Source organism: Gavialis gangeticus, unplaced genomic scaffold (genome assembly GCF_001723915.1).
Source record: "Gavialis gangeticus isolate Ggan-Ray unplaced genomic scaffold, GavGan_comp1, whole genome shotgun sequence".
Classification (NCBI taxonomy): domain Eukaryota; kingdom Metazoa; phylum Chordata; order Crocodylia; family Gavialidae; genus Gavialis; species Gavialis gangeticus.
This window is the reverse complement of record NW_017729002.1, coordinates 25,767,203-25,784,711: the sequence shown is the minus strand read 5'-3', so window position 1 is coordinate 25,784,711 and position 17,509 is coordinate 25,767,203. Positions and strand designations below refer to the sequence as shown.

General features: G+C 43.4%; 2 protein-coding genes across 2 annotated transcripts; one reads left to right on the top strand and one right to left on the bottom strand.

Annotated features, from left to right (window-relative positions):
- The first annotated feature begins 2,050 nt into the window (after nt 1–2,050).
- CRYM (crystallin mu) lies at nt 2,051–8,304 on the top strand. Its single transcript, XM_019507716.1, has 5 exons — nt 2,051–2,185; nt 3,301–3,484; nt 6,235–6,356; nt 7,100–7,184; nt 7,879–8,304. The coding sequence occupies exons 1-5, from the start codon at nt 2,090–2,092 to the stop codon at nt 7,941–7,943; spliced, it is 552 nt and encodes a 183-aa protein (XP_019363261.1). The 5' UTR covers nt 2,051–2,089; the 3' UTR covers nt 7,944–8,304.
- A 3,271-nt stretch (nt 8,305–11,575) lies between these two features.
- ANKS4B (ankyrin repeat and sterile alpha motif domain containing 4B) lies at nt 11,576–16,830 on the bottom strand. Its single transcript, XM_019507715.1, has 2 exons — nt 16,579–16,830; nt 11,576–13,221 (listed from the first exon to the last, which is right to left on the bottom strand). The coding sequence occupies exons 1-2, from the start codon at nt 16,803–16,805 to the stop codon at nt 12,132–12,134; spliced, it is 1,317 nt and encodes a 438-aa protein (XP_019363260.1). The 5' UTR covers nt 16,806–16,830; the 3' UTR covers nt 11,576–12,131.
- Nucleotides 16,831–17,509: the final 679 nt, after the last annotated feature.

The following is a 17,509-nucleotide window of genomic DNA, read 5'->3' as shown; positions in this document are numbered from 1 at the left end:
TTTTTGTTTGTTTTTTTCCCCCCTAGAGTAAATAATTCATCTCTAAACAAACAGACTGGATTAGAGGGTTGCTGATCAATACTGATGGTACTTCAGGTGGCAGACTAGTGATTCTAGTCTGACGGCCATTATCCAGTTTAAATTGCGAAAAACATGCTCCACAAGATTGCTAAGTAAAATGCTTTTCTTCCTTTCCTTCACCGTTGCTGGCAACAACATAATATATAATCTGCAAAGTTTTGCATGATGAAGAACATAATGGACAAGGCCAAATTCTGCCCTGTAAACCAGCCCAGATGATGAATTCCTGGCAAGCAAATACCACCCAAGTGTGTCTGTACTGGTGTATTGCATTAGTGCAGGGGTGGGCAAAATACGACCTGTTGGCTGGAACCGGCCTGTGAGGCCGTTCTATCTGGCCCACAGGGCCCCTAATATATATAGAAAATTAATATTTCTCTGCCCTTGGTTCCTTCAAAAATGGCAGGAACCAAGGGCAGTAGGACCCAGGAGAAGCCTGGTGCCCACCTGGCCCTGCCCCCCAGCTGGAAGTCCCAGCTGGGAGCATGTGGTTGTCTTGGCGCAGGAAGCTCAGGTAAGTGGGGGCTGGGGGACCCCAGGCAGGGAAGGAGTGCAGGGGGGGTGGGGAGTGGCCCCTCCCTACCCATGCCCAGGGCCTCAATGCTGCAGCTGCTTGCAGCCTGCGTGGGGCTGCCTGTGCCCACTCTGGACAGCCCCATGTGGGCTGTGAGCACTTGCAGCGTGCGGCACTGGCTGTGGGGCAGGGGAGGGACTGCCCCCCTCCCTCCCCCCCCAGGCTGTTTCCCTGCACAGAGAAAAGCGGTCCCTCGCCTGCCCCATGGCCGGTGCCCTGCCGTGCACTGCAGGTGTTCGCAGATGGCCCTCATGGGGCTGTGCGGATCAGGCACAAGCATCCCCACGCAGGCTGTGAGCAGCTGCAGTGCGGGGTGCCGGGCATGGGAGTAGCTGCTTTCTCTTGCCCCCCTCCCCGCTCTGCACATACTCAGCACCACCTTGTAACCTGGCCCCACTGGCAGGCTGGTGCTGATGCTGAGCGTGGGGAAAAATGGCCCCTTGTCCACCCCATGGCCAGTGCCCTGCGCTGCAGCCACCTGCAGCCCGCATGAGGCTGCCTGTGTCAGCTACGGACAGCCCTGCTTGGGCTGCAAGCAGCTGCAGCAGGGAGCGCCAGCCATGGGGCAGGCAAGGGGCCATTTTTTCCTGTGCTCAGCACCAGCTTCTTCCCTGCTGGTGAGCAGGGGTCAGGGCTGAGCGCTGCCCTCCCCCGCCTGTACCGCAGGGCTAGGGGGCACTGGGTTTGAGTGGACAGGGAGCACGGGGCCCGCACCAGTGTTCCAGGTCCAGTGCCAGTGGGGCCTAGAGCAGGGTGGCAGGAGCGTGGGGTCCCAGCTGGCAGGGGCTCTATGGAGCCGGGCCAGCTCCCCCCTCCCTGCTAGTGCAGCCCAACCTGGCTCCACAGACCCTTGCTAGCCTGTGCCCCTCTCTGGGCCTTACCGGTGCTGGCCCTGGGATGTTGTTCCCAAGACATTGGGATGTTGGTCCCAAGATGGTGACCAGGGGGTGGGGCACCTGTCAAGGGGCAGGGCTACCCATGCGGCCCTCAACAGCCTGCCAGAACTGGGTAAGTGGTCCTCCGCCCAAAATAATTGCCCGCCCCTGTATTAGTGGCTGATACACTCATATTTTGCATGAGTGCAGCACATCTATTCTGGTTTTACAGTGGATTAACTATGTTGCTGTAATCAAACCAGTACAAGTAGCCCAGTATAAAAAGTACAGAATGTGGTTCACAATATTAAATTTTAGATGTGGGTAAAGGAAACTGCTTCAAGCCCAGAAAAGTTTCTCTTGGAGTAATGACTCTTGGGGTCATTAGTTCCCAAGGGGAAAAAGGAGGGTTAGGTTTAAAAAAGTAATTCTGTACTGAAAATGCAACTAAAATTGAAGAGTTTTCAATTTAAAAAAAAAGGGACCATTCCCATAGTTTTGTGTCATCCATGACTACTGCCACTGATTTCTTTTGTAACTTGATGTGTTTTAGCTCTTGATGCCACCCTCTGCAGAAGTGCTGTGCATTTTGGGAGCTGGGGTTCAAGCCCATAGCCATTATGATATTTTTACAGAGCTGTTTTCATTTAAGGAGGTAAGACAGCTATAGCATCTAAATGGAAAAAAATATTTTTCTCAATCTGTTTTTCAGTAGCATGTAGGTAGAGTAACTAGAGTACATAAAATAAGTGAAGTTGCATCTAATATTTCAGGGGTGTAGGTTGTAGCTGTGTTGGTCTAAGGACATAACCAGATAAGGTTCTTTGGGTGAATCTGAGATCTTTTATTAGACCAACTAAAATAGTTGGGGGGGGGGAATTATTTAGCAAGCTTTCGGGTTTAAAAACCCTTCTTCAGGCTGAGGAAGTCTCTGCAGTTGGTGTGTGCTCTTCCTGGATGGAATTAATAGTGAAGAGTGTACGTACCAACTGCAGAGACTTCCTCTGCCTGACAAAGGGTTTTTAAACCCAAAAGCTTGCTAATTTCTTTTTCCAACTGTTTAAGTTGGTCTAATAAAAGGTATCAGATTCACCCAAATAACCTTGTCTATCAAATTCAAACACTTTTAACAAAGCATCGTTAGAGAAGCTGATGATACTTGCAGTTCTCCAGATCACGGGTCTGCAAGCTTTCACTGAGAGCAGGCTGAAATGATACCGCTTGATCCTAAAGCGGGCTGGAGGTGGCCATAGGCTGATGCATTCTCATGCAAATGGACAGAGTATATTAAACAAGCTTTGGTTGGTAGGCCAGGTAGGTCACTTCATGGGCCTGATTTGGACTGTGGGTGGTATGTAGATTGCCACTGCCTGCTGTACATGGTCTTCTTTGGATCACAAAGGGATATTGTAAAACATATGTAGGAAACATCAGATTTCCTTTTTTCCAAGTATGAAAAAAATCCTACTATATGTGGACCAGCTTCCCAATGCCTGCATTGGTTCAGAGTTGCTACATTCATAGAATTTGCATTTTCTAAGTCTAAAGATACAATGAGCTATTATACTAGCAGGGCAAAATTAATCCCACACATGAAATTGTGGGACAGGAGGATTAATGATAATAGGGGATGGGGAAGGCTAAGGATATTTGTATTTTAATTAAAAAAAAACAAAACAGAAAACTTCATTTGGGTGAGTAGAATGAGAGGTCGAATTACTCCCACAGCAGTTCCACTTGACCTACCTGCTTTTTGTTTTTGCTTTGAAGGTCAGGATGTGGAATCGCACGAAGGAGAATGCTGTGAAGTTTGCTGGCTTGGTGAGGGGTCCGGTGCAGGTTTGCTCTTCTGCTCAGGAGGCCGTTATTGGGGCTGATGTCATTATAACAGTTACCATGGCGACAACACCTATTTTATTTGGAGAATGGGTAAAACCAGGCGCCCATATCAATGGTATGTCGGACTTTCCTTACTTAAGGGAATTTCTCAGCTGGACTCATTATTGTGTGATTTAGCTCTGGTAATATGCTCACTGCTGTTTTCTACTCTCAGAAACCAGGATGTAGGTTTCTTAGAATAAACGCTTATTTATTTTTACTGCTTCACTTTGAGCATTGTCCTGCTGGTACCTGGGTTCGGTGCCTTGTAGGATCCCACCATGGCTTAGCACATCTCATCTTTGCAGTGGAAGATTTGGCTCTGCTTCTCCATGGTGTCCAGCTTGTCCCCTAGTTAAACAATACCTCAGAAACATGTTTTGCCTAAAGTAACATAGGGTAGCACTGATTTCCCTGGGATTTATAATCTTTTTCTTTTTCTCTTGCTGTACTGTATCTTCCAAGCCTGAATTGCATTGACTTCCTTGGAAGTTTTGCATGAACTATGTAAAAATTGTATAAGAAACTCCAGATCTGGACTTTTCATTTTGTTTTTCTTTTTTTCCTCTGAGGCTGCTGCATTAGTGGAGAGCCTCTAGACCCATTGGCATTTATTTATATTTATTAATTTTGGACTTGGTTCAGAAGAGCTAGTGCCCTTTTCAAGGGGCTTAGTAATAGAACAAAGATAGCTTGTCAAAGGGGACAATGTAAAGGAAGTTCCTGCATTCTAGCAGCATCCTACTGATTTTTCAGACTCAGTTAAATCCTTTGTCATCAACACTATTCTCTGTGCCATGTCACAGCAGGGGGCCAGGATTACAACCAGAATCTATTAGTGTCTTCAGTCCTACATAAAGACCCAGTCTACTTGTTTGCGTTTTGTCTTGTTTTTATTTTTCTCAGAGGCGTTCCTACTGTTTGAGCAGGCATTCGGACAAGCTGGGAGTTCTCACTCCAACTGTTGGGAAAGGGCAATTGTTGTCTCTTTCAGTGCAGTATTCTCTTTGCTTTCGTCAGTCCAAAGCAAGTTGGTAATACTGTAGGGTTTTGGGGGTCTTTTGCATTTTTTTGCATTTTTAATATAAGCCTTTGATTGTTTAAAGATCTCTCCAGATGAGTAAAAAATCCATAACCAGACTCAAAGTGCACTGCTGGTGAAGTTATTAGCAGACACAGTTTCCAGTCTTTTCTTATAAGTCTTGGCTAATATTGTTCAGTCATTCATCTTCCCTTGCTGTTCTTTGCAGCAGATTATGTCTTTGGTTTTGATCTGATAAAGATGAGCGAGGAAGCTTTCAAATTGCATTTCTTTATGAAGGCATACAGCATCAAGAAAGCCTATATCAAAATGGTTTTAATAAAAGGCTTATGAAACTTCCTTAGCCTGACAAAGGGCTTCTGAACCCGAAAGCTTGCTTAATAATTGTTTTCCAACTATTTAAATTGGTCTAATAAAAGATACCAGATTCACGCAAAGAACTTTGTCTGCCTATGAAACTTGAGGCATTTACAAACAAATTAAGGAGAGGGACAAGAAATAACCGGGAAAGTGGGGTGGTTGACTCATTCACTTCTACTCTTCGCATCTTACTGGGGAGGATGGTTCACTGACAGCACCCAAGGTTGAATTCTTCAGAAGGGCTTTGCCAGGAGTCAAGGGGAAGGTGTGGGTTAAGAACAGAAAAAGGGGAGAGTGAAGTCGATGGTGGGAGAAGATTCAATGGAATATGTATAGTATCAACCATGTTTCTTGGACAGGTTACAAAGTTACACTACAGTGAGGGTTGTTTGTGGGGTTTGAGTTGAATAATAAAGTTATTTACAGAGTCAAAGGTAGAAATTCAAGCTCTCTTTGCATCTGCAGATGAGGTGCAATGTAAATAAAGTTGAGGCAAGCTTCCTGTGTTGCCTAACTGAAGTGACTTGCCTGTATCCTTTGAAGTTGTCCTGTACTGGGGGATGGAGCTCCCCTTTCACCCTTACAGCAGTCCTTGGTCTCTTTTCTGAGGCAGCTACACTGTTTAGCAGGTTTTAGATTTTTTTGGATTGGTGCAAGGAATGGTTTGGCAGACACTGTGGGAACAAGAACAAGCTGGGACATGTATAAAACTCTTCAGCCAAATTTGGCCTAAAGTGGTAGATTCATCAGGTAATTTCCAACAACCCCCCCACCTGCCAACTGTTTTTCCTTTGTAAATGGCATTTGGCTTCAGAGACTTCCTCCACCATGCTGCTTGGAGGGAGCACTTTGGCTGAAATGGAGTCAAATACTGAGAATATTTTTCCTTTAAGGGTTCAGTTGGCCACTGTGGATTTGCTCCCACAAATCATACTGTAAAGTGGGAGCACCCTGGTTCTGCAAGGAGACCCATGGATTTCAGTAGTATCAGTCATGCTCAACTGAATATACAGACTTCTGTAGGATCAGGATTTGACTTAGTAAGGGATTAGGGTGCTGGGCACTACTGTATAGGCACTCATCACTTCGGAGGATTGTTTGAACCCTGGGGGCTCAATACTGCAGTGAGACCCATGGGACTAGAACATGCTCAGCAGGATCAAGCCTTTTGCACGTATAATGTGTAGCCCTGTCCAAACAGGAGGAGCCCAAGACTTTCCTCAGAAGGTGAGGCTCTTCATGCTTTCTCCCAGTGAATGTCCCAGGGGTTAATTTCAAGCTATATTTCATCAGTGTGAACAGCTGGGCAAGGCCAGTTTTGTTCTAGTCTTTCGTTTTAGAAATGTTTTTGGTCCTGTCTTTTGGTCAAGAAGTGTTTTTGTTAACTAAACATTTCTTTCAAAACCATTGCTTTTGTCTTTTAGCAATTGGGGCAAGCAGACCAGACTGGAGAGAACTGGATGATGTAGTGATGAAGAATTCTGTGCTGTATGTGGATTCCAGAGAGGCTGCTTTGACTGAATCGGGAGATGTTATATTATCAGGGGTAAGGCTCTTGTTATGTAATAGAGCTCCCAACCAGATGAAAACTGCTTTTGCATTGTGCCATTTCTCATTGTAGCTTTTGCTTTCACTCCAACTTTATTAGCAACACTGTGGCATTCTTTTGGCAGATCTATACTTACCAGAGTTCTATAGCTATGTCAGAAAAGAAGAAAAAAATTGGATTTTATTACTGCTACCTTTTTTTATTTTTATCCTGAGAGATCTCTGTGATTGGTACTCACTGCTGTGTCACATACAGACATTGCTATGCTATATTTTTCAGAATGTCTACAATTTTACAGTCTCTGGCAGAAAGAGAAGATGAGTTAGACAACGTATGTATTGCAGAAAAGTGAGAGAAAGGGACAAAGTACCATGGATTGTACATGCCCCCCCTTGCAATACTGCAGTGTCCACATACAGTAAACAGGGCCTTCATTTATAAGGTTTAATTTCAGAGACTTGCATGCTGTAAAATGCGCAAAACTCTATCCTTTCAGAAAGGTAATGAATAAGAACCTATCTATTGAACAATGAAAATCTGGCAGATTTGTTTTCTGTGAAAAGTCTCCGGTGATTACTGTCCAGCTTATATTTTCCTTGCCCTAGGAAAAGGGTTGCTTGCAAGAGTTTTCAATTTTATTTCTCATCTCTTTTAAAATAACTCAAGACCTAGTTTTTCTCTTGACAGTTGCCTTGGATATCAAGCTTCTCTAACTAAAGAAATGTGCATTTGTTTCACAGGCAGAAATTTTTGCCGAGTTGGGAGAGGTAGTGAAAGGGACAAAACCAGCGCTCTGTGGGAAAACAACAGTGTTCAAATCACTGGGTAAGAACAGCACTCCCCTGTGTGCAAGTCTGACAAGAAACAATGCCTTGTTGTTTATTTAAGTTCCTCTTGCGTGGGAAAATTGCTGATCATCTTCAAAGCTTCTGTCCCATAGCATTCTACAGAAGAGAGTAGCCATAGCATATATTGTGCGTTTTTCCTTTTTTTTCTTAGCATAGCATGACTGATTGTAATGGGGATTGATAGGAAAATAAAGAACAATGTACTTCTCTATAATTTTTGTTTACATTTGTTTACCTCAGTTAGCTAATGACTGTTGGTTATAAACATTGCTGCATCCTGATTAGGTCAAACAGACTTTCAGGGCATCAAAGATAATGTGACCAAGAAGTACAGTATTGGAACTTATTTTAAAAAAAGAAAGAGATGAGAGAGAGTACCTTTCTCTGAGCTTAATAATTTGTTGGCCAGGATTCTTGGTTCTAATTGTTTTGGTTTTTAGAGTATGAATCTCTGGCCACTGGCAGTTAGATTGAGGCTAAAATATTCATTTAGTACAGGACACTTGATAGCCATTTGGTGTGACAGCAGCTTTTGGTCATTACCAGACTAGTGTCCTGGAGGTGTAAGATTTTCTGTTCCATTCAAGGATATCCTGAATCCTTCTGTTCCCTAAGAATTCCTTTTATGAGATCAGATTATGAAGGTAACTTAAGTGTGTTCTATATTTCAGGGATGGCCATTGAAGATACAGTAGCAGCAAAATTAGTTTATGATTCCTGGTCAGCTGGTAACTAAAACTGGAGAGCCTGCAATATCAAGACAGGCATAGCAGTATGAAGTCAATAGTTTGCATTTGGCTTTTGGGCACTTTCTTTTCTTTACACAGAAAGGTAATAATCTTACATGTTATATACAAAACTTTTTCATAACTTTCAATCATCAACTTTAAAACCACAAACTGTGCAGTACATAATCCTGTATTTTTAAGGACAGGTATCTAATGTTTGTGTTGCTAACAAATGTACTTCTGTGTATTATCCTTATAGGACAAATGATTTACCACTCCATGCATCTTTCGTGGAGAGCTTTGAGAGCTAATTGGTGTTATGGTGGAATATGCCAGTTTGAAGATTAGAGTTTAAATGTTCTGTCATGGAACAAAAGGGATGGCACTCTCACTTGAAATCCAGTGGGTTGCATTCTTAGCATGTTGAACCTGCAGTGCAGTTCAACACACATCCTTCCATTCTCAAGCTCTGATTCAGGAACACTAGAAGTTTGGAGGTCAGAGATTGTGTTAAGTGGAAGGGTCACATGCTGACCCAGAGTCAGTTCGTTGATTTGGATCACCGTCCCTGATTCGATCTAGCCCAATCTTAAAATTTGATGCTGGTTTGGAGAATCAGTGATTTGGATGTAAAAACTTTTATGGCTATGTCTTCCATATACCTTGAGGTAGCAGGTGCGGCTTGTGAAAGCTGCAATGCTGGAGTGCACGGAGCGTCCCACAGGAGTGCAGAGGGGCCCTCCGCATGCTCAGCGGTGAACCTGGAAGTGGACCAGAAGTACTTCTGGGTTTCCCTGCAGGCAATTGCCAACTTGGGGGACCCCCCAGTGCGCTCCCCAGCAAACCCAGAAGTGCTTCTGGTCCAGACCTCTGCTGCTGAGTGCCCCCCCGTGCTTCTGTGGGACATTCCGTGCGCCCCAGCATCGCAGCACTCGTGAGCCCCTGCTACCTACAGGTATGTAGAAAAACATTTAAAGCCCAGTCTGTGTTTGAATCTCTCCAAATCGATTCAGAGGTTTCAGATTCCATTTAGAGAGATTAAAGGGTCCTCCGATTCAATTTGGATTTGGAGATTTGGCCACCAAATTGAGCCGAATCTCTGCTGAATCGAATCGGGAGCAAAGCTTCACACAGCCCTAGTGGTAATGCCTATTTCTGTACGCAGTGAGGCCTTTAGCAGAGCCTTTGTTTAAACTGTGTATGTACTGATCAATGATTGTATTAATACATGGTCCAGCAAGGCCCACACTGTCCATTCCATGTGTCCTTATTCTGTGGAAGCATATGCAGCAGTCATTACAAATGATGATATCAGAGTATTAGCAAAGCCAGGAAATGGAGGTACAAGTATTAGAGTTAAAAAAGCGTGGCATGCAAAGACATTTTACTTGGTACTTGCGCTTCCAGGAAGGGCCAGGGCTACACTGCCACAACAAGGATCAGGCTCTCCTTGTCCCCTTGTAGCTCCCCTGCTGTCTGCCCCTGGCAATTCAAGGTTGCAGGTGTTTTTGGCATTGTGCTCAAATATTGCCGACCTCTGCTCTAGGTGCCCAAGTAAGGTTATAAGGGAATTTAGAGGTCAAAGGCCTGTGACACAAACAATCGCCTGACTTTCTAACTTCTACATTTCCCTCGGTTTCCTTTGATGCTTCCAATACTAGACTTATCAGAGTGCTTAACTGTAGCAAAATGGCAGCACATTATTAGGAGTCTTGGAGCATTAGGTTGCCCACTCAGTGAATTTCAGTGGGACTTGCAAATATGGTTCACTTAGGCTCCTTGGGAAATCCCAGCCTCCATCTGTTCATATTTCTTGTTTTACAAATCACAGTGGCATAATCTCAAGATAGTTATTATATATAACTTACATTTATGTTGAAATTAAAATGAACCATCTGTTTCTAATAGGTGCTCTTCTGATTACCCACTATTTGTTTAACACTTTTTTGAAGATTATAAATAAAACCTCTTTTTCTACCTAACTTGTCTCATGTTATCTTTCCTGTGTCTCAACTCCAAGAGTCAATATGGCTGCCTTTTGTAGCTAATCACTTGCTGTGTAAAAGGAAAAAAGACAAGCCAGTTCTGCTGTATTTGGGGACTGGGTTTTTTATGGTCATGGAGCAGGTTTGTTTTTTTTCCCATTTTTGTCCAATTTAGATTGTAAGCTTCTTGGGGAGCATCCATCCTCCTCCATTAGGGGTTGTCTCTGTCCATCAAAGGCAGCAGCATAAAGCAGATTTACAAGTGGAAATGCACAGAATGAGACTTTTTTGAAAGAGAGAGGTGCCTAAAGATGCTGCTGGGCAATTGGCAGCATTTTCAGAATCACTCTGGCACTTAACTCCTGTTGATTTCAGTAGGAGTTAGGCACTTATGTGCCTGGGATAATTTTGAAACATGCCTACCTCTAGCTTTAAGCACATACCTACCTTTTAAACCTGGCCCCCAGAGTTGTATTACAGGCATCACACGGTACTCTGGTCTAGTCTTGTTGATGCTCATTTAAGTGTACAATGTAGTGTAGAGATGGGTTATGAGTATCTACTGAGACTTTTTAATCAAAATATGTAACAAATTAACATGTGACAACTGGTGACTCGTCTGATGCATGTGGCCATTTTGCAGTTCCACCTTTAGTGACATCATTCATAGCTGGGTTGATGTTGTGGTAAGAGTTCTGCATATCTTCTGATAACAAGTGTATGTAGGGAGACAGAGAAGAAAGTGGATGGTAATACAGTAGTGAGTGGAAATGGTCAGTTGGAATTGGATTCTAGTCATCTTGCAAAGTAAATGATGACAGAGCTTAGCCAGTAAATCGGGACTGGGATGGTGAGGCTAGGTCTATGTCCAGCAGCCTGAGCTCAGGCAAAACTACAACTGTTGAGAGGATTTGGCCTTTCAGTTAAAATGGTGTCTTCAAGTACATAAAAACCATTGCTTTTTTTTTTGGTTGCTTTGTTCAATAACCAAGAATTTCTTGGTTAATTACCTACAGGATGCTGTCTGGTGTAATTGTGCTGGGAACTGCAGTTGCATACCATGGGATTCTAGAACAGCTGCATAATAGAAAAGAGTATTGACGTTTCAAAACATTAACCCACTGAGTAACTGGATCCAGTAGGCAGAAATTTTCTCATCTCAGCACCTACAGGCAGAGAGAGGTTGTTCCTTGAAATCAAAGCCTTCTCACATAACATAATCACTTCTGGTCAAAGGGCTTTGCTGGTAATGCGAGGAGGTCAAGGGTGAATGTCCACATCTTGGATCAAGGTGTGGGTGTTGTACCCCCCTACCCCTCCCTTTAAAGCCCAGTAGCATTTTCCTTGCTCTGGATGCTAGGTTTATTTATATCATTAGCAGTGCTTGGGGCCTAATTTTCATCAGCAAAGACCAAGCAGAAGGTGGGTAAAATCAAACATACAACTGATAACAGAAAACCACAGCTTCTCTTACGCAAGTACTACTCCACCAGTGCCCAAATCGGTAGGTTGCTTGTGGATGACATATCTATAATCTTTGCTTTGAATGTAAGAATGAAAAAAGAGCATACAGCCCAAACCAAACACCTCATTCAGACCTCTCTTTCTTTGTTTTCTTTCACTAAGGACCATCCCTAGAGTAGTGAGAAGTTGACTAATAATGACGTGACATTTACTGTGAGTCAGTATTATTTACTTTCAATCAGAGCCTGTTGGAGTCAATGAGCTGAGAGTCGGGATGAAGCAATAGTTCTTAGATATCATTAGTATCAGTGAGGGGAACTTGTATCAATCTATCATAGCATTGCAAATTATTTTCATTTGGTATAGAAGACTAGAATGCTCTGACCATAAACATTATCTGTGTGTTGGTGTTGAAATGGCTTTTGTCATGATATGGAGCATCAGTGGCAGTTGCTAATAATTTAAATAATTCAGCATGTCCAAAGAAGATGCAACTCGCATGAGCTTCAAGTCAGAGAGAATTAACACGAGCCATATTTTCCTGTTGTTTATCTACAGTCTTTATGTTGGCCTAAAGTTGTCTGTTCAAAGAGAACCTATTACTATTGATCATGCTGAGCATCCTTAATCAAGTGGTAACCTTTTTGCCTTTTCCCTGAAAGATGCCTGGGAAAAAACCAAACCTGCACTAGGCTTTGAAACAGTGAAATATAATCAATGCACAATTATAGTAGCGGGCATGCTTGTTTATAAGCGGGTATCTCCTATTTTTCCAGGATTCTGCAGTGCCTGTTTCCTTCTATCTACTGCATTGAGGACTCTCTTCCTTGGGCCCAGCTGCATTTGTATGCTCTGTAGATCTTCATCAGAACATAGCATGAGGGCATCTAAATCAATCTGTTCTCTGAGGAGGACCGGAACAAACTCATTCAGATTCTGAGAGGCCAAAAATACATCAAGAGGAGTGCTCTCTGCTTCATCATCTTCCCAACCAATTTCTTCCTCATTCCAAGGGACATCAAGATCATTTTCAGTGGCTAGCTCACTTCCATTTTCAGACCCTCTCTGTTGAAAAAACTCACCGGATATTTTAAAGCTTATTCCTTCTTTCTCAAAGGACATTTCTTCGGCATTTATGTCTGCTGCCAAATTTCTTCCAAACACAATCTTGCCCAGACCTGGCCGTTGGAAAATTGACATTTGCTCCTGTTGGCTTTCCTCTTCAGAAATGTTTCTCCCTTTAGAGTAATTTAAGAATTCATCCTCATCTTTTTCATTGAATACATCCATTACCCCCATACGTGCAACCTTGCCTTCCTCCTCTTGGCTACTCTTTTGTGCATCCTTATCAGCTATGTTTTCATCTTTCTTTTTTGCCTTCAGTCTGAAGGTGTTCTTCAGGCTTTTGGAGAAGGTGCCTGATGTATTGGGAACAAAGAAATCAGGCACCTTCATTCTGGAAGCTGTGCCTCTGGCAGAACTTACTGATCCAAGCTTTTCTTTGTTATAATTCCTCATCATTTCATGTTGGTGCTTCTCTTGGCGCTTTTCACATTCCTTGATTTGTTTCTCTACATTCTTCTGAGCCTGGGCCTTGAGTTTGGAGACCCTCTTGGCATTCATTATGGTCTGTTCAGTAGCAGCTTTGTCAAGGAGTCTGACGCATTCATGTTGGTCCCTGCTGGCAGCTGCATCCAGCGGAGTGCGCATATCATTATCCAGAGCAAATATATTGGCACCAAACTTGATCAAGAATGAGAGACAGTGGATATGACCATTGGAAGCAGCATGATGGAGCGGAGTGTTCCCCCAGATGTCACATTTGTCTGGGTCGCCACTAAGGAGCAAAACATCAGAAAGAGAGTGAAGTCCATCAAATACATCTCAAACATAAGTGCCTGCCACAGTGATGCATTGAGGGCCAAGTTCAAATCTGGGATAAGCGGATGCTGTTCCAGTGAAGAAATGTGGATGGAGGGTTATGGTCTGTAATATACTTTTACCTACTTACACCAGGGCTGAAATCTGGCTCTAGTTCAAGTCCCATCACCATTTCTCTGTGTGAAACTGAGCTAGCACTTTGGGCCTGCAGCCAAAGTCGCATTTCAACCACACAGAAGAACAAGAACAAATAACCTTTATCCTTTGGTCTTTTTGGGTCTTGGGTTCAGGGACTGTGCTGCTTCATTCACCTACCCCAAGCAGAGGGCAAGGAATGGATGAGTGCATACTGCCCTTTCTAGCAGGTTGAATTTATTACCCCTGTTATGGCTCAGTCATAACTTACTCCTGACACAGGCCATCAATTGATAACTCACTCTTTTCCCCCTGCCTGCCTCCTTCACCTTGAAAAGGAAAGCATGGTGGGGTGCCTCAGCTGGACAATGAAGAGAATTTTACCATCAGCTTTCAAGAGAAGCAGGATCAGACCCAGACCCTAAACTATATTTCATGACATCAATGACAAAACTTCCACTGCTTTCAGCGGAACAGGGATTTCATCCATGGTATTTTAAAAGCTAGTGTGATGAGCCTTTTTTTCTTAGAAGTAAAATGCAGGAACAGTGGGAAACCTCTGCTTTTGACTGCTTCAGAACATAGTTTGTGTGGTAACAACAGCAACTTTCATGATGGGTAATAAGTAAATTATTAGGAATAAAGGCCTAAGTCTCCATGTCCACTATAATTAGGTAAGGTTCAGCCAGAAGCTATAGTTTTTCTTCAGCTGCTGCTTAAACTGCTTCTATTCCTAACCCTTTCCCCCAAAGTACTCCTGGGATTTGAGAAGCAGAAATTCATAGGGACTGCATGCTGCCCTTGCCTAAAGACTGCTCTTTCTGCTGGCCTCCCAGGCTCCCCATGGACTGCAGCAGCCCACAGTTCAGGGGTTGCTGATCCCTCTGCCACCTGCCCTGGAAGCCAAGCCCAGAGCAGGGGAGGACTGAGACTTGGAGCAGGCGCTGACTGTGCGGATGCCTGAGCTGGAAAGGGGAAGAGCCCAGCCAGCTGATGGGCTTTAAGGGGACTGCAGGGTGCCTTTGGGAAGGTGCCACCAAAGGGCAACACTCAGTGGTCCCCTTTGGCATCACACTTCAGCAGGGACGGGGCAGGGGCAGGCATTGTATTTCTGGTTATAAACTGAATAATCCCTTTCTTTGGGAGGAAGGGGAGAATGAGCAGGTTTGGGGAACAACCCCACCAGGTGAGAGAGGGATGAGCTTCAGAGGGATGTTATGGGAAGGGGGAGAGGACTCTCCTGCATGAGGCAGGGGTGGAAGGATTGGGGTATTTTGGGGGAAGGTTTAGTTTGTCACTGTCCAAAGTAATACTTTGTTCTGTTTTTATGTGTTGTCTTATTTTGGATTGAAAGTGGTCCTGAGCTTTTTTTTGGAAGGGCAGCATATAAATCACATAAATATATTCATACATACATAAGTAAGAAGTTTAGGAGTGTCTACAGTAATGTGGCAGCCGTATGGTCTTAGAAATCCCTTGCGCCAATAGCACTTGCATACCCAAAGACTTTTGTGCAGCTAATGTGCCTTGCCTGCGGTTACACAGGAGTTCTGTGGTGGAGCATAGACCTGAACCCAGTTTTCCCAAGTCATTCCCTTACTGGGTGTTCCTTCCTTTTGCTTTAAGAAAAAGAGGCATGTATTAGAAAGTCTTTTTTTTTTTCCTTGAGAGCCCCATCAGCCTGGGGCCTTGTTTGAAAATCTTCCAAAACACAGCTTCTTCCAGAGACTCAAACATTGCTGAGATTTAGACCAGATTCTCTGACTCTCAAAGTTAAGGAGTCTCAGGTTAAAATGAATGATGATTTCCTGAAAGCTATAATAAAGGTTTGAAGATTTTGGATGCTGTCCTGTCCAAGCTGATACCAATTTTAGATAAACTTGTGTAACTAATGAATAGAGAATATAGCTTTGTGGAAATCCTCATGCTCTGTGACCATGGAACCTGGGAACACCTCTTGCTATATTCATTTTTCTTAACTAGTTACTTTCCCTTATCTTTTCCTAAATTATAAGTCAGATCACCAATGTCTTCAGTAACATCACTGGAATTGCATATTGTTTTATACCAGTTTAGAATCTGGCTTCTGTTTTTTGCTTGCCCTAATGTTACAGCAATAGCCATGCAGTCTAAAGGTCTCTTTTATTGGCAGTCGGGTGTTATTATAGCCACGCCTTAGAGCAGGAAGCTAAGAGGGGCATCTACCTAATTACACTTATCGTGTACAGGGAACATTTTTTTTTTCTATTTTTGTAGAAGGGTAAAAAGCAACTGAAGAAGTATGTATCTTTCCTTGGTTTTCTACTCTTTGATGGTTTCCCTAAGTGAAAATGCAAACTGTTCTAGTCCCCTTCTTTCCCCAGTGGAAGACTTCACATAAGAAATAGACTAAAGGGAAGACTTGGAGGAAACAGTAAACAATCCAGAGTAGGGGAATGACCTTTTTATAGTTTATCTATAGTTTTTCCTCACATTAATTATTAAATGCACCAACACTATGCCAGAGAAACCTCCTTTAGTCTCTATTTAATTCCTCTGCATTTTTTCCCCTGAAATTTTACCAGCTCCAGCAGAAACGCAGATTATTTTTCAGGTATAACAGCAGTTTCTAGTGCTATCAAGAGCAGAAAAATCACAATTTTAGATCCAACTCTTTCTGGTTCCTTCTGAAAATCATCTAGAGGTTATGAGATATTTGAATTTACAAAACTATAAAGTTAAGGGTGTAATGCAACTTCCACTGAAGTAAATGGCAGCTCCTGTAGCTCATGACCAGCAGTCCTGCATCCTGGTTTCTAAAGCTATACATTGCTCAGACACCACGGAAGCCTGTAAGTCTACACTAGTGTACCAGGGCTTGATTTGTACAGAGTGGCTTGCATGATTATCGTCTAAACTAATTGTGCCCTATCCAGCTCTGTGGACCTGATGAGTGGCCCAGGACTGCTTCGCGCTCTCTGCCCAATCCAGCCTGCCGGTTGAATACCACTGGCCTCAACCAATGGAAAAAAAAACAAAGCAGCTACACATGATAAAGATTGAAAGCCCCCACAAGAAAACAAGTAATTTAGAAAGCAAGAAACTGCCCATTTGCACCAGTATTTGCATTAAAAGATGCTGCATGATAACTCTAATTTTGCTTCATGGGCTTTGGGAGGTTGAGGCCTATTATACTTACCCTCTGCTGCATATGACTTCCAGAGCTTCTAGAAGCCCATGATAAGCTGCCAAAAGGGTGGGTGTCATTCCATCTTCTTCTGAAGTATTGAGATCTTTTCTGGTTGCTTCTTTCAAAAGGTCCAGATTGCCGTCAGCAGCTGCTTTGTGATACCTGGTCGACATTTTCAGTAGATCCCACAGCAACTTCCGGGGGTACTGTTTCACTCTGAGCTCTAGCAGCTGCATGCAGCCACACTTCCGCTATCAGGATAGTTAGTTAATAATTACAAGCCAAGATGTCAGCTTCAGGACTGAAATGAGAAGGCAAAGTTCATCCCAATAGACAACTTGCCCGAAACACTGCCTCATTAAAGCAGCTGCTGTACAGGTGTCTTGGTTTTCTGTGAAGTGACTGTCCATTTGCTTTTAACTCCAGTATTTTACAGTTAAAAATTATGGGGGATTCTTCCTCTAACTGCATGTCCCTCTTCCCCTTCCTTACACATTTGGGGTAAAGTCAAAGGGAGCTTTGCTATTGACTTCAGCGTGAGCAAGATTCTACTCGGTGTTAAAACCAACCCTGGGTGGGTGAAACAGAACACAGTACAAGCCACTACACTTCAGACTATGCAGCATTTTATTCTTAGCTAATTACAACAAATTCATCTTGTCTGTGAAAATAAAACAAAACGAATGATATTTTTCACCATACAGCTCACTTCATCTCAGAATCCTAAAGGGTGTTACATATATGTGGTCCCCATCTTCAAGAAAGGGAAGAGGGAGGACCCGGGCAACTATAGGCCCGTCAGTCTTACCTCAATCCTGGGGAAACTCTTTGAGAAGATCATCAAGGAGCACATTTGTGATGGGCCGGCATCAGAAATGATGCTCAGGGGCAATCAGCATGGATTTATTAGGGGGAGATCATGTCAGACCAACCTGATTGC

Excerpts from the sequence above, each read along its gene's own strand:
- CRYM (XM_019507716.1), top strand. The coding sequence starts at position 2,090 with ATGCCACCCTCTGCAGAAGTGCTGTGCATTTTGGGAGCTGGGGTTCAA. Across the intron at positions 2,186-3,300 it reads AGCTGTTTTCATTTAAGGAG|GTCAGGATGTGGAATCGCAC; the intron begins GTAAGACAGCTA and ends TTTGCTTTGAAG. Across the intron at positions 7,185-7,878 it reads AACAGTGTTCAAATCACTGG|GGATGGCCATTGAAGATACA; the intron begins GTAAGAACAGCA and ends TCTATATTTCAG.
- ANKS4B (XM_019507715.1), bottom strand. The coding sequence starts at position 16,805 with ATGCAGCTGCTAGAGCTCAGAGTGAAACAGTACCCCCGGAAGTTGCTG. Across the intron at positions 13,222-16,578 it reads GAAGTCATATGCAGCAGAGG|TGGCGACCCAGACAAATGTG; the intron begins GTAAGTATAATA and ends TTTGCTCCTTAG.